The sequence below is a fragment of the Leuciscus leuciscus genome (genome assembly GCF_965113295.1).
Source record: "Leuciscus leuciscus genome assembly, chromosome: 1".
NCBI classification, from domain to species: domain Eukaryota; kingdom Metazoa; phylum Chordata; class Actinopteri; order Cypriniformes; family Leuciscidae; genus Leuciscus; species Leuciscus leuciscus.
This window is the reverse complement of record NC_138725.1, coordinates 51,443,420-51,464,188: the sequence shown is the minus strand read 5'-3', so window position 1 is coordinate 51,464,188 and position 20,769 is coordinate 51,443,420. Positions and strand designations below refer to the sequence as shown.

Genomic DNA, 20,769 nt, shown 5'->3' with positions numbered 1-20,769 from the left:
AGAGATACCAAATGTTTGGAGGTTTCACCATGAAAACAACTTCTCCTTGGTCTTTAAAAATGTCTGACATTAATTTAGTGATCAAATGTAGCATTCTTATGGAAATATGATAATATATTGTAATTATCATTTAAATTGGACTACTTTTCAAATTGTATTTCATAAAACAACATCTCAGGAAAATGTTAAGGGGTTTCAAATAAAAAAAAAATACTTTCTGTTACAGAACAGGGCGTTGATTTCAAACGTGTCCACTGTAGAGGACACCAGGACTTAAATCATGTTTATCAGGCATTTTGGGAGACACAAGAAGTGAATATGGAAATAAATTATACATCAATATTCCTATGAAATATTAGATATTATTATTAAAATGTTGCCAATTATTACTCCAATTATTACACTTCTTTTTTCATACATTTTTGCTCCAAGAACACATTAAGGTGCAAATTAGATACAGTGTATAGATACATTGCATTGAATGGGAATATTAATTTATGGCCATTTTACCCACATATTGCATAAAGTAAAATGGTGTATCAATTCATTCAGTTATATCTTTCATAACATAGTTGAGAATAATCTTTATACAAATTTTGGTTGAAAAAATCCTGAAACCCCAACATTTTTTGGTGATAAAAAAAAAAAAATCCCATTGTTTTTGCCTATACATATAATTTCATGTCATTTTATTTTTTAAACAACTTAGTCCTGGTGTCCACAGAGGACATAGCATAACGTATTAATAAAATATTTTTTTTACCATTTGTTTATTGTGCTCTAAACAGTGTGATGACATGGAAAAAAAAACTAAATTCCAAAAACTTTTGGAGGATATGAAGGGATTTTTGAGTAAGAAATTTCAGAATTATCCTGACGTAAATGTGGGAATAACTCCTATTGTCTGTGATAGAGTTAATGCATTGTGTTTTTCTGTCTGCAAGTGAGACATAGTGAACTGACTTAAATTCAGGTCAGCTCATATTTTTTATTTATTTATCACAATCACATTTTCCAGCCCTAAATTGTCTAATTTTCTCATGATTTTGTTTTGATCAGTTTCACCACCAGAGGACGGGAGTTTGTCCCACAAATATATATCACTTCAGCGGCTGTATGCCGAAAGGTCTTCGGGTGCGGTAGCCTACGGTACAACGACGTTACTCGCTGCTTAACTTACCGTAGTACGACGCTTCGTTGAAGAAATCAACTAGCTCGTCACTACTGTTTCCGAATTCGTAGTGTCCCAAATCTGTTGTTCAACCACGTTGATTAATGATGTCACGCAGGTGGTGGTGGAATAATAAACATTTTTTTTTAATTAAACCGTTTGAGATCGAATTAATGCTAGATGTTTTGCCATATATTACGGACATGGCATCTGAGGACTAATTCTCGTTTTTTCTTAGTTATTTTTTGCTTTATTTCCAGACTAAATTAGGCTTGTTCTGACGTAGGCCACTAGAGCACGTAGTGCGGTGGCCCAGTAGTGCACAACAACACAACGAAATTTAAAAAGCAAACATGTGTTGTACATTTTCCGTTGTGTTGTGGCTTATTTCCGTTGTGTTGTGGATTAATTTCGTCGTGTTGTGAACTAATGTTTGCTTTTTAAATTGAGTTGTGTTGTGCACTACTGCCACCGTATATGCACATGCATATTAAAATTATAATATGCTACATAGCAAAAATGTAAAAATTACATACAACGAAAAAATAAAGACACCAAAGCATCACATATGTACACGGTTTATAGCCTGTATATATAGCTGTATATATACACATAGAAAAAGAAGGGAAAAAAACAGACTGAACAAAAAGTTGACAAAAAGTTGAAACTAGTTTATTGTCTTAATAGCTTTAAGATTCTTAGATGATGACATGCTTTGGATCGGTGCTTTAAATCTCTTGACAAACTAAAAGATGTAAACGCCATTTATTCTAAATAAAAGATATAGCCTACTGAATGTCAGCTTGCTTATTTGGCTCAAGATAAGGATTTATTAAGTCCACGTGCCATGCAAACAAAAAACTATGCTTCTATCCACAGGTCGAGAGCTGCCGTTCCGATCACACAACTTTGCGATGATGTTTGATAGTATGTGTTGGAAATAAGGTTTCGGGAAACACAGACTCTTTGAACTATGCTGATAACGATGGAACTTGACCATACTTGGCTAACGATGCTTTCGGGAAACACACCCATGAGAGGTGGAGCTGGACGTCATTTGACTCTGCAGTGAGCACCATTTGAGCAGTGCATGGGTAGACATTTTGTCCGACTTGAGACAGCGCCGACGCCAGGGGGCCAATGTTTCGGAAAAAACTGAAGCTTCCCCGGGCGCCGCCATTGATTAGCAGACCATCACCTGCTGTTAGCATTCCATTGACTCTCATTCATTTTGGCGTCACTTTGACAGCGAATAACTTTACATCTGAGGCGTTTAAAGACTCCATTTGTCCATTATTTATTTCTAAAGAAACACAAAAATGTATAAAAGGCTCCATTACCTTGTATCTTACGTTATGGCCCCGTAGAAGCAGTTTTTGTAAAAATAGGCTAACGATTGCGTCATAACCACGCGACTGTCTGTCGCACAGTAGATAAATTACAGTATGGACAGGAGGAGAAGCTTGCGGGCAATCGGGGGGACGTGGAGGCAAAATGACAAAATAATTCATCAGAATACTTAGCAAAAGTTTCTCCTGCTCCTATAGCTCATGGGACTCATGGGCAAGTTTTGGAAGGGAATGATTCAGATTTCTCTTGGCACAGCTACTAGAAGACAGACGGGTTGCTCACGTCACATCTTCGTCGTCAAGCTCAGTTTGAGTCTGCGCAGTACGGTCAGCCATCAGGAAGTGAGTGCTTCTAATTGACTTCACTTTTCTCCGTTGAATCCAATGGGGTCGCTGTGTCCATTTCTTGTCCATTCCGACGCCCGTCACTGTGATGTATGGCATCAAAGTACCGCGAGAGAAATTCGAGAGCAGACGGCTGACTAAGCCGGCTCAGCTTCTCAAGAGCGGCTGCACGAGCTCTGATGACGACACAGCTGTTTCACGATTGGCTGGATTCACTGTAGGTTTATTCTGAAACCTTCAGTTCCACTATCTGTATTTTTATAACAGTAAAAGCTCTTTTCATGTGACAAAAACAGTTTCAAAAACTGATAAAAATGTAGACCCCACTGGCTGCGTTCACGGCATTTCATAATGACCGTAATTGTGAGATGACAACACGTGACGTTCTACGTATGGAGTTGCTCACGTCCTCGGACTCGGAATTATGCGGGTCTATTGCAACACTATCAAACTAAATGAATCAGCAGAGGTCAGGTGTACAGAGGTCAGAGCTCTTCCGAGTTTACACGTTAACGCTTTTACAAGCGTTTTTACGTAATTACGGTAATTACAACATGCTGTGAATGGAAGGCTTTTTATGTGCTTTTCATGGAAAAACGTCTCTGAATGAAATCAGCACAGGGAAGAGATCAAACTAAATATGATAAATAAAATAAATAAATGTAAAAAAAAAAAAAAAAGAATCCTCTTCACAGCTCGGTCTCAATATGAATGTGAAATCTAAGTGTAAAAAACACTTCTCGCTTAAACTCTCTTATGCAAGTGATAGGCCCTATGTGTGTTTACACCTCATTACATGTTACCAGCAGTGATGTACACTCCCCTCACTAAAATGTTTTATCTTCCCGCATGTTTGGAGATGACAACACAGCTTATTCCGATAGGGGGGTGACTTCTTAAGTAACCTGTAGAATTGCAGATGCTATTTGAAAGCAGAAACCGCTGAAATGATCGAACTGTTTATTAAGAAAAGATAATTCAGTCTAAAGAAAGTCCTTCTTTTCAGCAGGTCAAGTTTTCAGCCATTTAATTTTAATGTCCCGATGGGTCTGAGAAAACAGAGAGAGGCCATGAATAAAATTGCCTCACTGAATCCATTCTTCCTTTTGTAAATGCAGTATACTTTCTCCATTCACTTAAATGTCACAGTTATTTTATCCGGTAAACTACAAGCAAATGGGAAAAAAAGCTAGCTTTTTATGTGTTTCTGCAGGTCATTTCCTGGATGTCTTACATGATTCCACATTTTATGGCAGAACAGTGTCATTTCTGAGAATATTTTAGTCATATAGTATTATGGCATGGGCGTGTTTTATGTTTTTGTTTCCACTCACTTAAGACATGATGCACAAGGACTAGCTATGTAGACCTTTGAACCAGTAAACATTCCATTGCAACCCTAAATCCATTGCATTTACAACCCAGACACTTCTTTTATAACATTATGACAATCATTAAATTACATAGATTACATGGCACAAAAAAGGATGTTTTGAAACAGTCCTTGAGCCTCTTGAATTTAAATATAGGTCTATAAAATCAAACATGAAATCTTCTAAAATTATACAATTTGATTATCATCATGTATTTTCTTAGGTCATAAGATATTCTTTCTTTCAGGGTATGAGGGCAGCACGGTGGCTCAGTGTTTAAGAAGCTCAAGAAGGTCCCCGGTTCGAGCCCCAGAGCTGAGTGTATAGTTTGCATGTTCTCCCCGTGTCAGCGTGGGTTTCCTCCGGTTTTCCCCCCACAGTCCAAAGACATGCAGGTTAGATGAATTGGTGAGTGAATTGGCCTAAATAAACTGGGATAGGCTCATATGAGCCTAGAAGGTCGTATAAGGAAATAGATCAGGGTATGAACCTATCAGTATCACAATAGCGTAGCCTATCAGTAAATGGACAGACAAAGAGAGAAACTGGCAATGTGGTTTTATACTATAACATGACAATTCAATATTTTTACAGTCTATGGTGCATAACTGTGGATGCACTTTAATACAAAGCTGTGAATTCACCACATGTGATATTTCAGCTATTTCATTTGTTTAAGTAGTTCATTTGGTTAATTTTGTTGTTAATTTTATGAGTAATAAGCATTGCATGGTGATTATGCATAGTCTATGGCTTATGTTTGTGTGGGACCGTGAGGACAATGACAGTGGGAATGCAGGAGGTGGAGCTTCCTCTGTTGTAACAGCGCTGGACTTTGAGCTCAGGTGGAATGTGGACCATGAAGAGTGAGCTTCCAGACAGGAAAGATGGCTTATATATATAAAAATGTTTTATCTCTTGTTAACATTGAACATTTTCAGGTACATATAGTGGAGTGTGTTAATACAACATTCATATTTTATTTTACATTAGCTATACAATTTAGAGCAAGTCAACCATACATAGCATTTATTATAAATTAACACATTTTATTTCACAAAGTCAACAAAAAAGGTTTAGTTAGCATGTGCAAAATTTATAAATATTCACTAAACAAAACATAGGCCTATATACATTTTTTTTTTTTCTTTTAAACAAGTTCCATGCTCATTGTGTGAAACAGTTCATGACCCTGTATGACATGTTCAAAATCTCAAAAGAGTCACAGATTATCACATCTGTGATATTTTCTTCCTCACTTTGTATATAGCATGAGTAGATAGTAGTCCTTGGAAAAAGTCAGGAGAATCCCACTTTGCTTCTTATTTTTCCTTTAACCAGTCCAAGTGCTTGAGATAGTGTGTGTGGTGAGATCATGATTCATGAATGTGAGGGTGAGTTTGAGACAGATTCTGAATATGCAGGAGGGGGTTCAAGAGGGGAGGCTTCAGGCTTCAGACGTAACTGCAAAATAAATGTTGAATCGTCGTTATCTTTAAAAACATTTCAGGACAAGATTCACTCAATGATATTCGACAATATCTCCACGGATACCTCGTGATAAGCCGGAGGGGGCTCGTGCTCATAGAACTGTACGGTGCTGTAGCGCGGCGGCCTGTGCAGGTCATCTTCGGACAGAGGGATCGGAATGACGTACACAGACGGATGATCCACGGCTCGAGCTTGACCCTGCAGGCGCTCCATGCGCTCCTTACGGGCCCGCTGGAACATTTTACAGAACCCAGTACAGCAGATTGTCAAAAAAGCAAAGGTTATGATAGGTGCGAAGATCCTGAAACAACAACGACAGCATGAGTGAGAGTGAGCATGTGTGCTGATGTCATATTGGTGATGATAAAGAACATATTATAGAAAACTGAATGGACCATTTTCACATTTCCGGAATGAGGAAGTAAACAATAGTAAACTTTGATAAGCTACAGGTACATAATAAATATTATTATAGTTTTAAAATCTCCAAATGAGATTAAAAAAAAATCTGCTAATGCGTTTTCACGAATCTCCAAAAAGTGAAAAAATATAAGATTGAAGTCAGAAGAAAGATACTACACACACACACACACACACACACACACACACACACACACACACACACACACACACACACACACACACATACAGAGAGAGAGAGAGAGAGAGAGAGAGAGAGAGAGAGAGAGAGAGAGAGAGAGAGAGAGAGATTGAGATTGTTTCATCACAATCTGCAATCTGTTTTGGAGAGCATTGAGAGCAGGTATACATACTTTATTATTATAAACTGATCACTCATATCCATGGCAATGAAGGAATTGCCAATTCAGAAGCAACTCTGTAAGGAAATAAATTACATTTGGTGATGACAGCTTTAATTAGTCTGTGATCAATAATATAGTCCATATACATTGGATATTTAAATCATTGTGGGGGGGTTCGCAAACTGTTGTAACTCAGGCATTATCCTATGGCAGACTGGACAGGGATGAAAAAGAAGCAAGAGCTTAATATTTATTCAGATCGTACAGTCTTTCATCCAACATTTAAGAGGCGGGTTTTTATTGGACAATTTTAAATGAATCTTTCAAAATGCCAACAAGCAAGTTAAAAACCATTTAGCACCATTCATTTATTTTAGAAACAACTTTTTTCTTTTGTAATTCAGATCCTGGAATTCCACTAAATATAATTTGTAATACGACAGGATGCTATATCACTTAAATGTTAAGAAAATACAGAATTTTCCAGGTCCTATTAGATCTTTAATGTCTTAAAATGAATGTGTGAATATTTAACTGTCTTTAACCACCATAATAAACTTTTGTAACCAAATGAGTCAAGACAATGATGCAAGATGTCTTGCTAACCGGAAATGTCCTAGTTCAGTATTGAGGACAGATGTAAAAGATAATCCACAGCTCAAATCAAAATAAATCAACTGTGTGGTCAGATACATCTTCTTGAAGTACAATTTTAGTTTGTTTTTTTTAATTAAAGAACTTTAAACACAACATATTGTCAATTTCCATTCATAATTTGCCATTTACTGTAAGCCAGGGCCACCAAGGTCATCTATCTCTGGAATGGCCAACTCACTGGTCACAAGAGATCCTTGTGGTCCTGAGATTTTTGTGCTACACACACTCCTTCAACACACATCAAGAAACCCTTCTACTGACACTATAAAAGCATGTTGATTTCTCCTTTTTTCACTGACTGCCAGCAGTGTTTTAGACAACACCTGTCATTTCCAGCGATCAAAAGAATCAGAGAATCTCAAAATAAAAGAAACTTGACAATATAAAAAAAGGTTTGAACTCATGTGGAAAACTTCTCCCCTCAACATTAGGATACAGATCAATATATTTATACAAGCCCAGCCACATGTCTGTGATATTCTACTAACATAGGTGAACATCATACACACTTTATTTATGTAGTAAGTGAATTTATTTCTTAAATCAAGCACCTGACTGAAAAACTAATAAAAGTCTTACCTCAAAGAACGCAGGAGATTACGGCAAAACAGTTGACTCTGTGTGCACTGCTCTGAGTCTTATCTGAGGGAGGGTTTATAGTGCTGATAGTGAAGTTTGAACACTTTTATGCTGACTGTCTGGTGTTTAAAGACACAGCACCTATTATTACATGTGTTTCCTGTAGCAGGACATTGTCTTTTCATTTTAATCACAGAGCAAGTGTTCTTCATTATTTGTTTTTGTTTATTAGAAGATGCTTTTTCACTTTTTACCTCAATTTATCATTAAAGAACAGTCATTATATTGTCTCTCCCTGTTGAAAATGAAAGCTTAGATCAACATGAATTTCCAGGTTGCAAGTCCAGGCTGCACTGTAAAAACGTTATGCATAATTGAAAAAATTAAGTTATGTGAACTTGACAATTAACTTATTTTTTTTGCAGTTATGCATGAAGTTTATTATCAGGTTAAGTCACCTGGTCATTTTTTACAGTGTGGTTTGTGTTGTTTTGGTTTTGGCACAACTGGTGAAGCAGCATGTACTTTCTGGCAAAGATTGAACAAGGAAGTCTTACGATTTAATCCAGTAAAGATGCCTGGTTGGGACAAGCATCCAAAACATTATTTGCTGTCTACAAATGCCTCCAAATTATGTGGAAATAAAGAGGAACACATTTAGATTGACAAACTTCGGACAGTTTAATATCTTTCATCAACATGAAATAAACATTGTGAAACAGTCTAAAAGAGAATAAAAAATGAAAATAATAAGGCTACTGGTGCTTATGAGCCAGATCATCATGAATGAACAAAACAAATGATATTTGTATAAGGAGTGGATAGTTATAATTGACATAAAACAAATCAAACTTTATTCCCAGACATCAATGTTAACAGTTTATTGATTCTATGGACTGTAAACGCTAACTTGGTATCATGAAATTGTGACTGAATTGTATATATTAACAGATTTCAATCATTACTAGGGGGAAATACTGCATTTGCTGGGGAATCAATAAAATGTTATCAATTTATCATGAGTAATAAAGGTTTACAATTAGAAGACTAAATTATATTACACAAATATATTATTTCATTATTTACTCTACACAATTTAAACAAATATGTTTACAGAATTAACAAATAACCATCCACTATCTACTTCCTTGTGAACTAGTGTACATCATTTTTTTCTTAATATGTTGTACATTTAGATTATAACTTAAAGTCCTGAGAAATCAATTATCATTATCATCATCCTTATGAAAGACCAAAGTACACTTTAAAATAGGAGAGGCTTTTCATGTCCACACAAACTCCTCTCTGCTGGAAACATCAGTCAGCATGTTAGGGATTTTCTAAAACTTCAACATAGCATAAAAGCATTTCAACAGCTCTCAACAGCCAATCGTTTCACTGTTTCACTTGATAAAATGCGAATACAAGATGCCTTATATGTCTAATAATTGTTTTACTGACATTCTGTATTCTTATGGCCAGTTAAGCGGTGGACTCCACATAGTTGCCAGGAAAATAACCCTTTACTCCATTCAGAACCCCCTGACACCAGCCATCCTCGGTCCTGCTGGTGAGGTAGATGATGTCCCCCTCCTGAAAGACCAGGTCACCTGGGTTGCCTGTGTCGTAGCTATATAGTGCCACCACTTGGTAGGAAAAAGAGTTACGATGGAAAATCAGTCCCTGTAGGTATCTTACATTCTGAATGTCATGACCAGTGGTGGACGAAATACTCAAATCAGGTGTTGAGTAAAACTGTAATAAAATAATACTCCAGTAAAATTATTAAATGTAAAAAGTACAGATCAATGAATTAATGTTTATTTTTTTTGCAATTTTATATACTCAAAATACGTGTGTGTGTGTGTGTGTGTGTGTGTGCAGGCGTCACATGTTAACATTTTTAGAAAAAAAGCTATGCTAACATGCCAGTTTTCTATCATTTGAAACTGCTATGGAATCGGGAAATGCATGGGCTTTCATTTGTGTTATTTTAACGTTCTGTTCACCTAAAATCTTCCCTGTTCAGACACAGTGATACACAAATGTGGACATGTGCACATTCAAGCATTTCAAACAATGGGCTTAAACAGCTCGCCCTTTTACAAGCAGATTTAGTTCACAAACAACTGACAGCTGTGATCTAAATATGATTTTCATTTACAATAATAAATCCTAAAATGTACTTTTCGAGCCATCAGTCGCGTGCGCACTCACGCCCAGAGGATCTCCCGTTATCGGCACATTTTGAGTCTGATTTGTGAATTCATCCAAGTGTTGACTCAAGAACTGATGCAATTGGATCAATCCAATTCATTGTACAGTGTGATTTGCGAACAGATTTTACAGGCTAATTGAAAAGAATCAGTTCACGAATCGGACACAGGGTGATTTCTTCAGTTCAAAATAACGAGGAATGACATGTTTCGATAAAAAATTCTTCATGCCTTAAAACAGCTGGAATGTAACTCTACTACACCCTTGCCTCATTTAAACGCAGTTCTATAAATATGCAAATTGGCCCCGCCCCCACTCACTCGCACCAGCTCAGAGATCCACTCATTGACGATCACAAGTTGATGTGATTGGTTATGGTTACGAGGTAGTTTGTGAAACACCAACGATTTCAAACCGCGTTTTTGAGACTGTCTTTGGTTCACTGCAGTTTTAAAGTAAAAATACTCAGCAATGGTGAGTAGACTTATGAATTTGCACATAGTTTGTCTTAAAGCATATTAAAAGCACCACATAGACATATAAACAACATTAAATACTGGATTTTCACCACAGGGGGACTTTAAAATAAAAAATACAGAGATAAAGCACAGATTCTTGAAAATTTTTATTAAGCTACTGTCCACCACTGGTCAGTACAAAATTATCTCGGAAACCTAAAATGTCAATACAGTCACTGTAAACACCTACTTATGAAACACCAAAGTCTTGCTATTATGATACTGATTAACAATGCAAATTCTTTAGCTCTCTAAAAAAAATAGTTTGACTCAAATTAGAAAGAAATTACCTTTCTCCAAATAGTCGACTGGTGCAGATATGTCGTAATCAATAGGGGGAGGTAACGGGGGCATATCCTCATAGTTGTCAAAACCATCTACTGGTGGAGGTGCTGGAATCTCAAGGTCTAAATGTGCATCGACACACAATGTTAACACATATAGACAACACTAGAGCAAATGCACCTTTGTCGTCACAAGCGAAGTGTGTGAGTTCTGCGCTACAAGCCACATCAAACAAAATTGTGAAAACAATATTTTTTTTCCGCTTCAAACACATGGAAGACCACACAGGCAATCAATCATGATAAAAATAATAAAAATGCATTATCCCTGCGGGTGTCCATATGTTTGAAAAGAACAATAATGTTTGCAATTCCATTTGTTTACAGTACAAATTACACACTTCACATATAAAGGAATAGTTCACCAAAGATAAAAATCATCATATGGCTTCAGATAACTTGGAATATAGTGCACCAGTGTTATTAATAGCTATTTTATTATTAATACTTTGAATTATCTTTTATTTTTACATTTCCGTTTTCATTTGAAGTTTTAGTAACTTTGTGATTTTGTAATAAAAAAAAAAAAGTATTTATATTTGAATTTGAATACTTCAACTTAAAATAAATGCAAATTTTTCATGCAATATTTAAATTTTATTTGAACAACACTATAGTGCATAAATTGCATGGATTACTTCTATCATGCCTTTTTGGAGCTAAAAATCATACAGGCTTGGATTAACATAGTGAGTAAATGATGACAGAATGTTCATTTTTTGGCTGAACTATCCCTTTAAAATCACCGGACTCATTTGAGTTTTCAAAAGAGAGATCTAACTTCGTTGAGGATGTAGATCGAGTGTGGATCCTGTTGCATGCCAGAATGGCGTGATACGAGGTCAAATTATATGCTGGCTTGGCTCGCTGAAGAGCAGATTGAGGGAAGTGGCAAATATTAAGGAAGAAAAGAGCATCAGACAGCAATGCGCCACACTTACCCAGGTGCTCTAGGCGAGCAGGGATCCTGCACAACGGGCTGAACGAAGCAGGCGGAGCCAGAGGAGGCGGGTATGGAGGGGGTGGGGGTATCATGACTGACAGGTGTTCATAAAGAGAAGTGCGATGAAATGTTTAACTAATATGAACAGATTAGAGATGTTTTCAAGGGCCAGATAATAAGAGTGATTAGATTTTAACTAAAAGGGTCTTTGAAATGTCGAATGTTTTTGGTATGTCATATCAACATTTTTGAACATCACTACCAATGAACAGTAATGAATCAGGTTTTAGGAATGAGCGGGGCCTTACGTGATTGAGCAGAGGGCAGAAAAAGCGAGCGTGTGTACAGCGAGCGAGCGCTGGGGCCCATGCGGACCCTCAGAGAGAGAGAGCGAGAGCTAGGAGGATGGCGTCGCACTCGTGACCGGCGAGAACGCGGAGCTGAGTGAGAAGAGAGAGACAAGTGTGAAAATAAGAGCATAGAGAATAAAAGCTCACAGAAACAAATAACAGCAACACCAAGATTAAGAGCAAAGGCTGGCTGTAACAGAAAGCAAACATGTGATCATTCAAAGCATTTTGAAGCGAGACACAAAGCATCATACAAAACTAAATACCACGTTTGAACAAACATACGCTTTGATTTGGACATTTTTGTACCTTCAAAGTTCTCTTCATCAGGCAGAGGCGGTGGGGTTGGAAGGTCAAGGCCATCAGGGGCTGGTGGAGGAGGCATGTCACTGGGAGCTTCTGGTAGAGGAAATCCATTCTCCTCGGCCACTAGACCAAACATTTCTTTATTCAATTCTATTATACTATTTTTAAACTATTGTCATTGGATTATTTTCCTCTGGCTCCACTGCAGCAGCATCCATATATGCCTACTGACCGGATTGTATTTTTACTACACACATGCATACTTATAGAACATCATTTCTTTTTATTTATTTTTGTGTGTAAAGTATAATGTATAATTTTTTATTTGTTTTATTTAATAATATGTAGGTATTTTTCCTTGTTAGTACATTTTAACTAATGTAGTACCGTCAACAAATGGAACCTTATTGTAAACCAAAAAATCCTACCGACCTGAAACTTTTGACTGGTATTGTATGTGGAGCGGCTGGTAAGGACAACAAATGTATTGCTCCTTGCTTTATCATGTCACATCTAGATGGCATATAGCGTAACCTCCTGAAACCTTTGAATGTCCTGCCATGTTGATTGATCTGTCAGTCAGCACAAACTAACCTGTTTCAAGAGGTGGAGCTGGTGGAGGAGGTGGTGGTATGGTTATCAGGCTGCTGGGATCAGATGTATTTACTGAAGCAGACATGGGTGGAGGTGGGGGGATGTCGGTACAGTCAAGGGGAGGAGGTGGAGGTGGAGGTGGATCAGTCTTCTGCCCGTGATCCTTTTCACCCTCTGCCTCCATCAGTGGGGGTGGAGGGGGTGGTCCTTCATCCAGCAGCGTGTGGATGATGTCACCATCAGGGCTGGTGGGCCAGCTGGGCACTACAGGGGGCGGCACGGCTTTCCCAAAGCTCGAACTGCGGTGATGGGAGAAATCCAGTTATGAAAACTGATACAGATGTGACGTTAGGATTATAATCAGGAATGATAAAACACTTTATGAGCTCTTACGCAATAGACTTGTCATTAAGTGAGGTGAGGGACGCTCCATGAGACAGAGTGGGAGCCACAGGACACTGGACAGGCTCTGGAGGACGGCTGCCTCGACTTGATGATCACGCACACACAGAAACACATACTGAGCTGTCAAATAGTTAATATTAGACATGTACTTCTGTATTTTATGCAGAAAGCCTCTAAAAAGACACGTGCATGTCTCATGTACTCGTGCTTAGAAACTAATGCTACCACAATGCAAGCCTTGTTGCTTTCAGGCAGTGCAAAGAGGGGAAGTGGGTAGAACAAAACTAAAATCACTTCCTGGAGAAAGGCCCTCTAACTGAGAAAGAAGAGGAACAGAGGCCTGAGAATGAGGGGTTAGTATGAGTATATCTGATTTCATCCAAATTTTCTTTTTTATGAACAACAGAGACATTTTCGTGGAGAATCTAAACCAGAATAAAAGGAGATGTGATGACTAGCATGATAGTTTGTATTAGGGTGGCTGTGGTCATGTGGGCATGTCAGGAGATCAAGCAGAGAATGAATAAATGTAAACGGCATTCTCACACAGGATAGATACTGCTTAACAGAATGAAAATTCCTCGAGAAATGTTTTTAAAATTAAACAGCATCACAGCACTCATGGCACAAGATGCTAAAAATAATAGCCTGATACTTTGTAATGGTCACAGAATCCCTTAAAGCACATTCTGTAATTCTTGTTATTAAGAATGGTTTTCATTAACTGAAATAAAGCTGAAATAAAATACAAATCTTGGATGAAAAACTTAAAAAATGAAAATGAGAAAAGTTTTACCTGGAAACTAACTAAATTAAAATAAGCTGAAGTACTAAAATTACTAAAACTGAAATAAAAATAAATTAAAGTTAAATAGAAATAGAAATATATTTTTTTAAATCCTAAAAATTACAAATCCACATAACACACTTGCACTTAAACTGCAATTAAAATGAAAATATTCAAATAAAAGCAAATTCAAAATATAAATAAATTCTATAACAGTATTTAGACTAAAATCACACTCGCCCTGTGTGAACAGGCCCTAACATGTCAAACAGATGTACCTCAGCGTGCTGGCGCTCCGTGTCATCGTAGCTGTTTTTAACTGTGGCTGGCCAGAATCCTGAAAACAACAAATCTGATGATTAGCAATTTGTAGATTGAACTGAATTATAATATCAAAACAAAAACAATCTACCTGACCACCCTGACTCCTTTCTATTAGCGTTATCTGTTTCCCTTAATATTCCAATAGGGGACTTTAGGGAAACCAGTGTGAAAACATTTCATATTTCTGTAATTCTTTTTGATGATGCTAGTAGCATAGACCTCACACACTTCAGCTTTACAGGTGAAATATGAGGTAAATAAATATAATTATATTTGAAGAGTTCAGATGCAAAAGCCTTCAAGTGCCATCTGAAATTTTCGTCTAGAATGATAATTTTTATCAAGCTTGTATATTAAAGTTCAGTAATTTCACTTAAATGGCAATGAAAATTACCTATATTAATTGTCATTTAAGTGAAATTACTGAACTTAAATATACGAGCTTGATATAAATTATCATTCTAGAAGAAAATTTCAGATGGCATTTAGAGGCTTTTGCATCTGAACTCATTTATTTATACTAATGTTCAAAAATTAGGGTCAGGAAGATTTATTTTTATTATTTTTTTATTTTTATAAGTCTCTTCTGGTCACCAAGGCTTAATTGATTTGATCAGTAATATTGTGAATTATTATTACAATTTCAAATCACTGTTTTCTAATTTATTCTATTTTGAAACGTATTTTATTCCAGTGATGTCAAAGCTGAATTTTCTGTATTGTTACTCCAGTCTTCATAGTCACATGATCCTTCAGAAATCATAATAATATGATGATTTGCTGCTCAAGAAACATTTCTTTTATTATCAATATTGAAAACAGTTGTGCTGCTTAATATTTTTGTGGAAACCATGATACACCATAATTAAATGCACCCTTGCTGAAAAACAACAACAACGTACTGATCCCAAACTTAGTGCTTATAATAAATGTATGATTAAAACAATAACATCTCAAATGAAAAACTACCTTCTGCAAGTATACAAATATGTGTTTGTGCTTATGAGTATATGCACAGTGTAAGACTTGGTGTGTGTGTGTGCTAACTTGATACTTTCTAAATATGGATGTGCTTCACCAGTCTTCTGTGGCAAGTGGACTCCTATGAAAGTCTGCTAAATGCTATTACAGACCTAGCGGGGTATCAATGAGCTAGCTTAGCATGAGTAGCACCAAGTAAAGACTGTAGCTGCTTTTCCCACGCTGCTTAGTGGCTGGTAGCCAAATGTGTGTTTGTTTTTGAGGGAAAGAGGAGTGTAGAGGAGGTAGGAAAAGAGAGTAATCTGAATGTGCCTTTGCTCTGAGTTTGTGTGCACTGTTAATTGGTCAGACTAACTGCTTTATAACAGGATGTGGTCAAATGTGTGACACGAAGAGATCCTCTATTTTTTTACCATTTTTATTTTTATTTCGAACTGTTATGAAGGGAAGAAATTAAAAGTTCCATGCTGAAACAGCTAAATGTTTTATCTTAAAGATTCTTGACACCATTAATCATTGTAACACTTGGTAAATGTAATCCTGGCTTATGTTGTTCCATGTGTCACACTATTTATACTTTACCCTAGGTTAGAAAATAATACTGAATAGACAAGTGTTCCACACTGTACAATTGTAAACCCTGGGTTAATATTGTTATTTGCACAGCACGCAACATGTATTTTCCCTTCCACTTAATATATTTCCTTTTACATTACATCATTGTTTCCCCTCAAACACTGAAACTGTTCAAGGCACATGGATATTTAAGAACTAAGGCAGATTCTGGTTGGTTGTCTTGATAATTAACTTACTGTTACACACTGTATACCTCTGACACCACAATATGGGGGGGGGTAAGGTTAACCATGCTCTGTACTCACTTCATGAGATTGTGTGTGTGCTCACCTTCACGCCATGGCCAACAGAGTCCAGGCTGGAGAAAGAGATGGGTGTGCGGGAGTACTTGAGCTTGGCTTCTTTATTTTTTGCAGGGGGGACAATCTTATGACTGCGTGAAACCCTCTTGGCAACTGTGAAAGCGCCAATCTCTCTGCGGGCCACCTTCTCCCTGTGCATGTCCACTGTCTGTATACAAGCAGAGAGATTGGGAAAAGTCACACCTGGAATTCTCCTCTAAAACAACGTTTTGGTAGAAATCTTCACAATCGACATGCTATAATATCACTCATTAAACCGCACCCTGGAAATCTTGATTCTGATTGGTTATCGCTGCATTCTGCAGTCAGATTTTGTTGTTGCTGTTGCTGATACACTTAATGATTAATATTAAACATGAAAAATATTTTTTAAAACACTATGTAACCCATTTATTTTTTATTAATTTATTAACTAATATTACATTTTATATTTTGGTAACACTTTATTTAACAGTGTCCTTTTTACATAATATTACATTTAGTTGCTATAATAATACCAGTAATTATTACAAACCCTAATCCTATCTTAACCTTTTGGTAAGTACATGTTGTTAATTAATATTACTCAGTACCTAAATATATAAATACACTGTAATGACACCTTAAAATAAAGTGTAACCAATTTTCTTAACTAATTTTCTTAATCATGAATTAGTTCACAAAGCAATTAGCTATTAATGTTACATCTGCCCATTCTACGGGCATTATTATCTAAACCACTAAAACCCTTAAAAAAAATGTTTCATTGAAATAAAGCTGAAATAAAAATTAAATATAGATATTAGATGAAAAATCTAATGAAAAATTAGTAATGTTGCCTTGGTAGCTAACTGAAATAACATAAGTTGAACTAAAGTGCTAAAATTACTAAAACAGAAATAAAATAAAAAACGAATAAAAAATGACAAAAGATCATAACATAACTACTGGAAATTATAAAAGCTTATTCAAAATAGTAATAAATATTAAAATAGTACACAAACAATACTAAAATAACACTGTCAACAGGACTATATTAAAAATATAACCGTAAGCATAATCTAATGGTATTTCCATCCACCACAGCCTAAATCTTATTGCTGTTTAGGCTGTTCCAACGCACTCAATCCCCTCAGTAAAGGTTTAGTCTGTGATGTAGGAGGAACTGGAAGTCTCGCTAAGACATTAGATTCTTCCTGAAATATTCCTATCTGGCTTTCCTCTGTGGGCACTCAGATAGGGTGAGAAGGATCAGTATTACTCCAGGCCTGCTTGTTACAGCTCTTCTTGGGCACAGGGCAGACAATAGAGAACATCAATCAGCGTTCAAACTTTGCTTCTGAGCGAGAGAACAGTGGCCCTTTCATTCCAAGTCTGGGATCTGGCTCACCCCCTCTCAGCCCTGCCTCAGGTGACCTGGTTAGGCAGGCTGGGCACGGAGCGCACTGGAATGCTGCTGTGCCGCAGTGAGAGGAGCCAAGGGAACCGAGGGGCAAGGGGGGCCCTGGTGGCATGGAGTATTATCACCCGGGTGACAGGGGGCCCCAAACAGTGACTACCTACACTGAGCTTTGGGACATTTCTACAACAGCCCTCAGCACTTTACAGTAGGAAATCCTCCTTCAGCAAGAGACCAAGAGCGGTTTTGCAATCAAGCATGTTATTACCATGTTTGCCAAGCAGTAATAACAGATAAACCTTTTTGAAACCTTTCACAGATTCATGTTCAGTTCAAATGTATGACAAAATTCAAGGCTATAACAATCATAATCGTTTAAAAGTCTTATCAGCAGGATTGTGTATCACTGAATTTTATTGAGAGTGCTTTTTGAATTCAATTCAATTACTGAATTTAAATTGAGATTGAAAACATGATGAAAAATTGCCATTTGAAACTGAATATAAGTAATGTAAATGTAAAGAAATTAATACAAATGCTGTAAATATAGTTTTTAATAAAACATATCATTTTCTATATAAATTACCCATAAATGTTATCATAACTACAGCATATAGGGTTTTTCCAGGAACAAACAAAAACATTTATTTAACTTTTATATTTTTATTTTTCATTTTATGTACTATGATGGAATAGATTAAAATGACAATATTTATGAATGCCAATAAGAATTCTGTGGATGCGATAAAAATGTTGTGGTGATGTATGAGTTGATGTACAGAGGTAATTGTTTTGACATACTGATGTTTAGAGAAATATTGGGAAACAAATAGGTATTGATGTTTTGCAAATCTTGTATTGAACTGATCATTATCATAGTTTAGAGACCAAACCTTGTACCCATATATAATTACTAAGGGAAGTAAGGAACCAGCACATGCACAACTTCCATTTTTTTTTAAGAAATGAAAATCGACATTGTGGAGCCGACAGTTCATAGAGTCAGCCTGATAGGACTTAACTGCTTTACACTGATAATAATGACTGTATCGTGATCATATGATCAAAATAACAAACATGTTCTGAAGTATCTCAAAATATTTGACTGTATATTCCAGTCTCCCTAAAAGAAAGAGAGGAAGGGGCTGATACCTGTCCGATCTGGTTGACGGAGGACTCTATCTTGCGGAGCTGAAGGGTCTGTGCATCCAGAAGCTTGAGCACATTGGTGGCCAGAGAGCTGATCTGATAGGCCACACTAGCCAAAGACTGAGCAGTGAAGGCCTTGGTCTCCTCCAGAGCTTTGCTGGTGTCATTTCCAGACTGCAGAGGTAGAAACATCCGTTAAACAGACATGACACGCTTCAAACAGGTTCATTTTACTTCGTCTTAATGTACTTTATTACTAGCTGTCATTGTGTTGCATGCAATAGCCTCCATGATCTCATTTTACATCCTGTCGCAAAAAAAAACGGAACATCTGAACTTTTTTGTATACAAGTGCGTTTGTAGCCAAATGGAGTTAGGCTACTTTCATTTTCTGTTCTTCTTTCCACTGACTTCTATTGTGTTTATAATGTGCCAATTATATAAGTTATACTTTAAGGCTTAATCCTACAACTCACACAAACATTTTTGAATTTTTAGATTTTTAGACATTAGTTTACTAAGCAATTTCCGTCTCTGAGACCGCTGACAGGTGATTACAAGTTTTACTCTTTGTGGGGAGTCAGATTTTGTCTCTACTGCAAGGAAGAAGACATACTTGCTTCATCTTCTCACTTTGTATCCTTCCTGCCTGAATTACAAGAGCATTCACATTTATATTGAGCAACCTTTTAAATACGAGTATAAGCAGGTAAAAGTTCCTCAGATTTAATCTGCTGCAATCGGTTATCAGTTGGTGGGAAAGTCAGTATAGCCTACTGAGGGACTCCAAACACTCAGTAAAATAAATACTATACAATTTGATCAGGCAGAGGAATTGTGAAAGGGCGCAAGATATTGTCACGCGTTTTTAAAGTTGAATTTCTATCAACTTGAACGCCACGTTTTAAGAACACATTGTCATGCGCGAGACGCTGCAAAAGACGCGAGCGAGATCCGAGCGCAACGCTCTCTGTAAGCGCGTTTTACACAGAAAAACAATGGAAAACCCTTACATTTATAATGACGTCACTTAATTATGTTATTAATATGTTTAATTACATGAATTCAATTAAGTTAAGTTGTTGTTTTGTAAATGACACGTCTCGTCATTTTTAACAGTCTCAGACTGAATATGTGTTACGTTACGCTGCTCGAGCGCGTGTCAGCATCTTACCTGCAGGTAGTTGCTCTCGCAATACTTCGCTACTTCGTGTAAATTGTTGTAGTTGTCTAAAAGTGCTTTGCGAGCAGAGGGGGCATCCTCAAGTATTTTTGTAACTTCTTCGCCGTAGTTTTGATCCTTCATTGCGCGGAGGAATGATAGACCGTTGAAGAACAACTCCGGAAACCTCCGTGCGACAGCAGACTACTGATATCTGTCAGTCAGACCCCATCCGCCACTGCCTTCCTCTGTCATCAGTTCTCCTTTGATGCTGCAAGCACATATCTGCTCATGGGGTGTGCAAGCATGTGGAAACGAGGAGCTTTGAATGCCATTTTATATTTAAACCCCATTTACATTTAAAACAGCAAGCAATAATTTAGCAGCTAAAGTGACTAGCTCAAGAAACATAAAAGAATACTACACATACTAATACTGAGGTTTTATTACTGCTACTTTCATGGTGAAAACACGCCCTCTAGCGATTGTATCGATTGCTACCATGTGTCTATAAAAGTGAACTATGAGAAGAATAGACAGCACTGAAAATCTAAACCCCGGTTTCACAGACAAGGCTTAAAGGGTCATGAAACCCAAAATTAGTTTGGTCAAATTTGGTCATAGCCCCACGGTTTATTTAAACC

The 20,769-nt window shown here is 36.9% G+C and overlaps 2 protein-coding genes across 3 annotated transcripts; both read right to left on the bottom strand.

Moving 5' to 3' along the window:
* Positions 1-5,189: 5,189 nt before the first annotated feature.
* On the bottom strand, positions 5,190-8,005 carry LOC309504661 (uncharacterized protein). 2 transcript variants are annotated; one of them, XM_082177878.1, is made up of 4 exons: positions 7,730-8,005; positions 6,503-6,567; positions 5,793-6,030; positions 5,190-5,702 (listed from the first exon to the last, which is right to left on the bottom strand). In XM_082177878.1, exons 2-4 carry the CDS (start codon positions 6,532-6,534, stop codon positions 5,619-5,621), a joined length of 354 nt encoding a protein of 117 aa, XP_082034004.1. In that variant the 5' UTR covers positions 6,535-6,567; positions 7,730-8,005; the 3' UTR covers positions 5,190-5,618. The 2 variants fall into 2 exon arrangements, with proteins under 2 accessions (XP_082034004.1, XP_082034005.1); XM_082177879.1 differs by lacking the exon at positions 7,730-8,005 and having other exon boundaries at positions 6,503-7,711.
* A 380-nt stretch (positions 8,006-8,385) lies between these two features.
* On the bottom strand, positions 8,386-20,519 carry abi3a (ABI family, member 3a). The gene is made up of 9 exons (XM_082177824.1): positions 20,138-20,519; positions 18,967-19,137; positions 16,405-16,584; positions 14,472-14,530; positions 13,395-13,490; positions 13,002-13,300; positions 12,411-12,530; positions 10,755-10,871; positions 8,386-9,375 (listed from the first exon to the last, which is right to left on the bottom strand). The coding sequence occupies exons 1-9, from the start codon at positions 20,267-20,269 to the stop codon at positions 9,212-9,214; spliced, it is 1,338 nt and encodes a 445-aa protein (XP_082033950.1). The 5' UTR covers positions 20,270-20,519; the 3' UTR covers positions 8,386-9,211.
* Between the last annotated feature and the right edge of the window lie 250 nt (positions 20,520-20,769).

Coding starts and splice junctions, on each gene's coding strand:
- LOC309504661 (XM_082177878.1), bottom strand. CDS start 6,534: ATGGATATGAGTGATCAGTTTATAATAATAAA. Junction 6,031..6,502: donor GATCAGTTTATAATAATAAA/GTATGTATACCT, acceptor TTGTTGTTTCAG/GATCTTCGCACCTATCATAA. Junction 5,703..5,792: donor CCCCTCCGGCTTATCACGAG/GTATCCGTGGAG, acceptor TTTATTTTGCAG/TTACGTCTGAAGCCTGAAGC.
- abi3a (XM_082177824.1), bottom strand. CDS start 20,269: ATGAAGGATCAAAACTACGGCGAAGAAGTTACAAAAATACTTGAGGAT. Junction 14,531..16,404: donor CTGTTGGCCATGGCGTGAAG/GTGAGCACACAC, acceptor TGTTGTTTTCAG/GATTCTGGCCAGCCACAGTT. Junction 9,376..10,754: donor AGTCGACTATTTGGAGAAAG/GTAATTTCTTTC, acceptor TTTCCTACCAAG/TGGTGGCACTATATAGCTAC.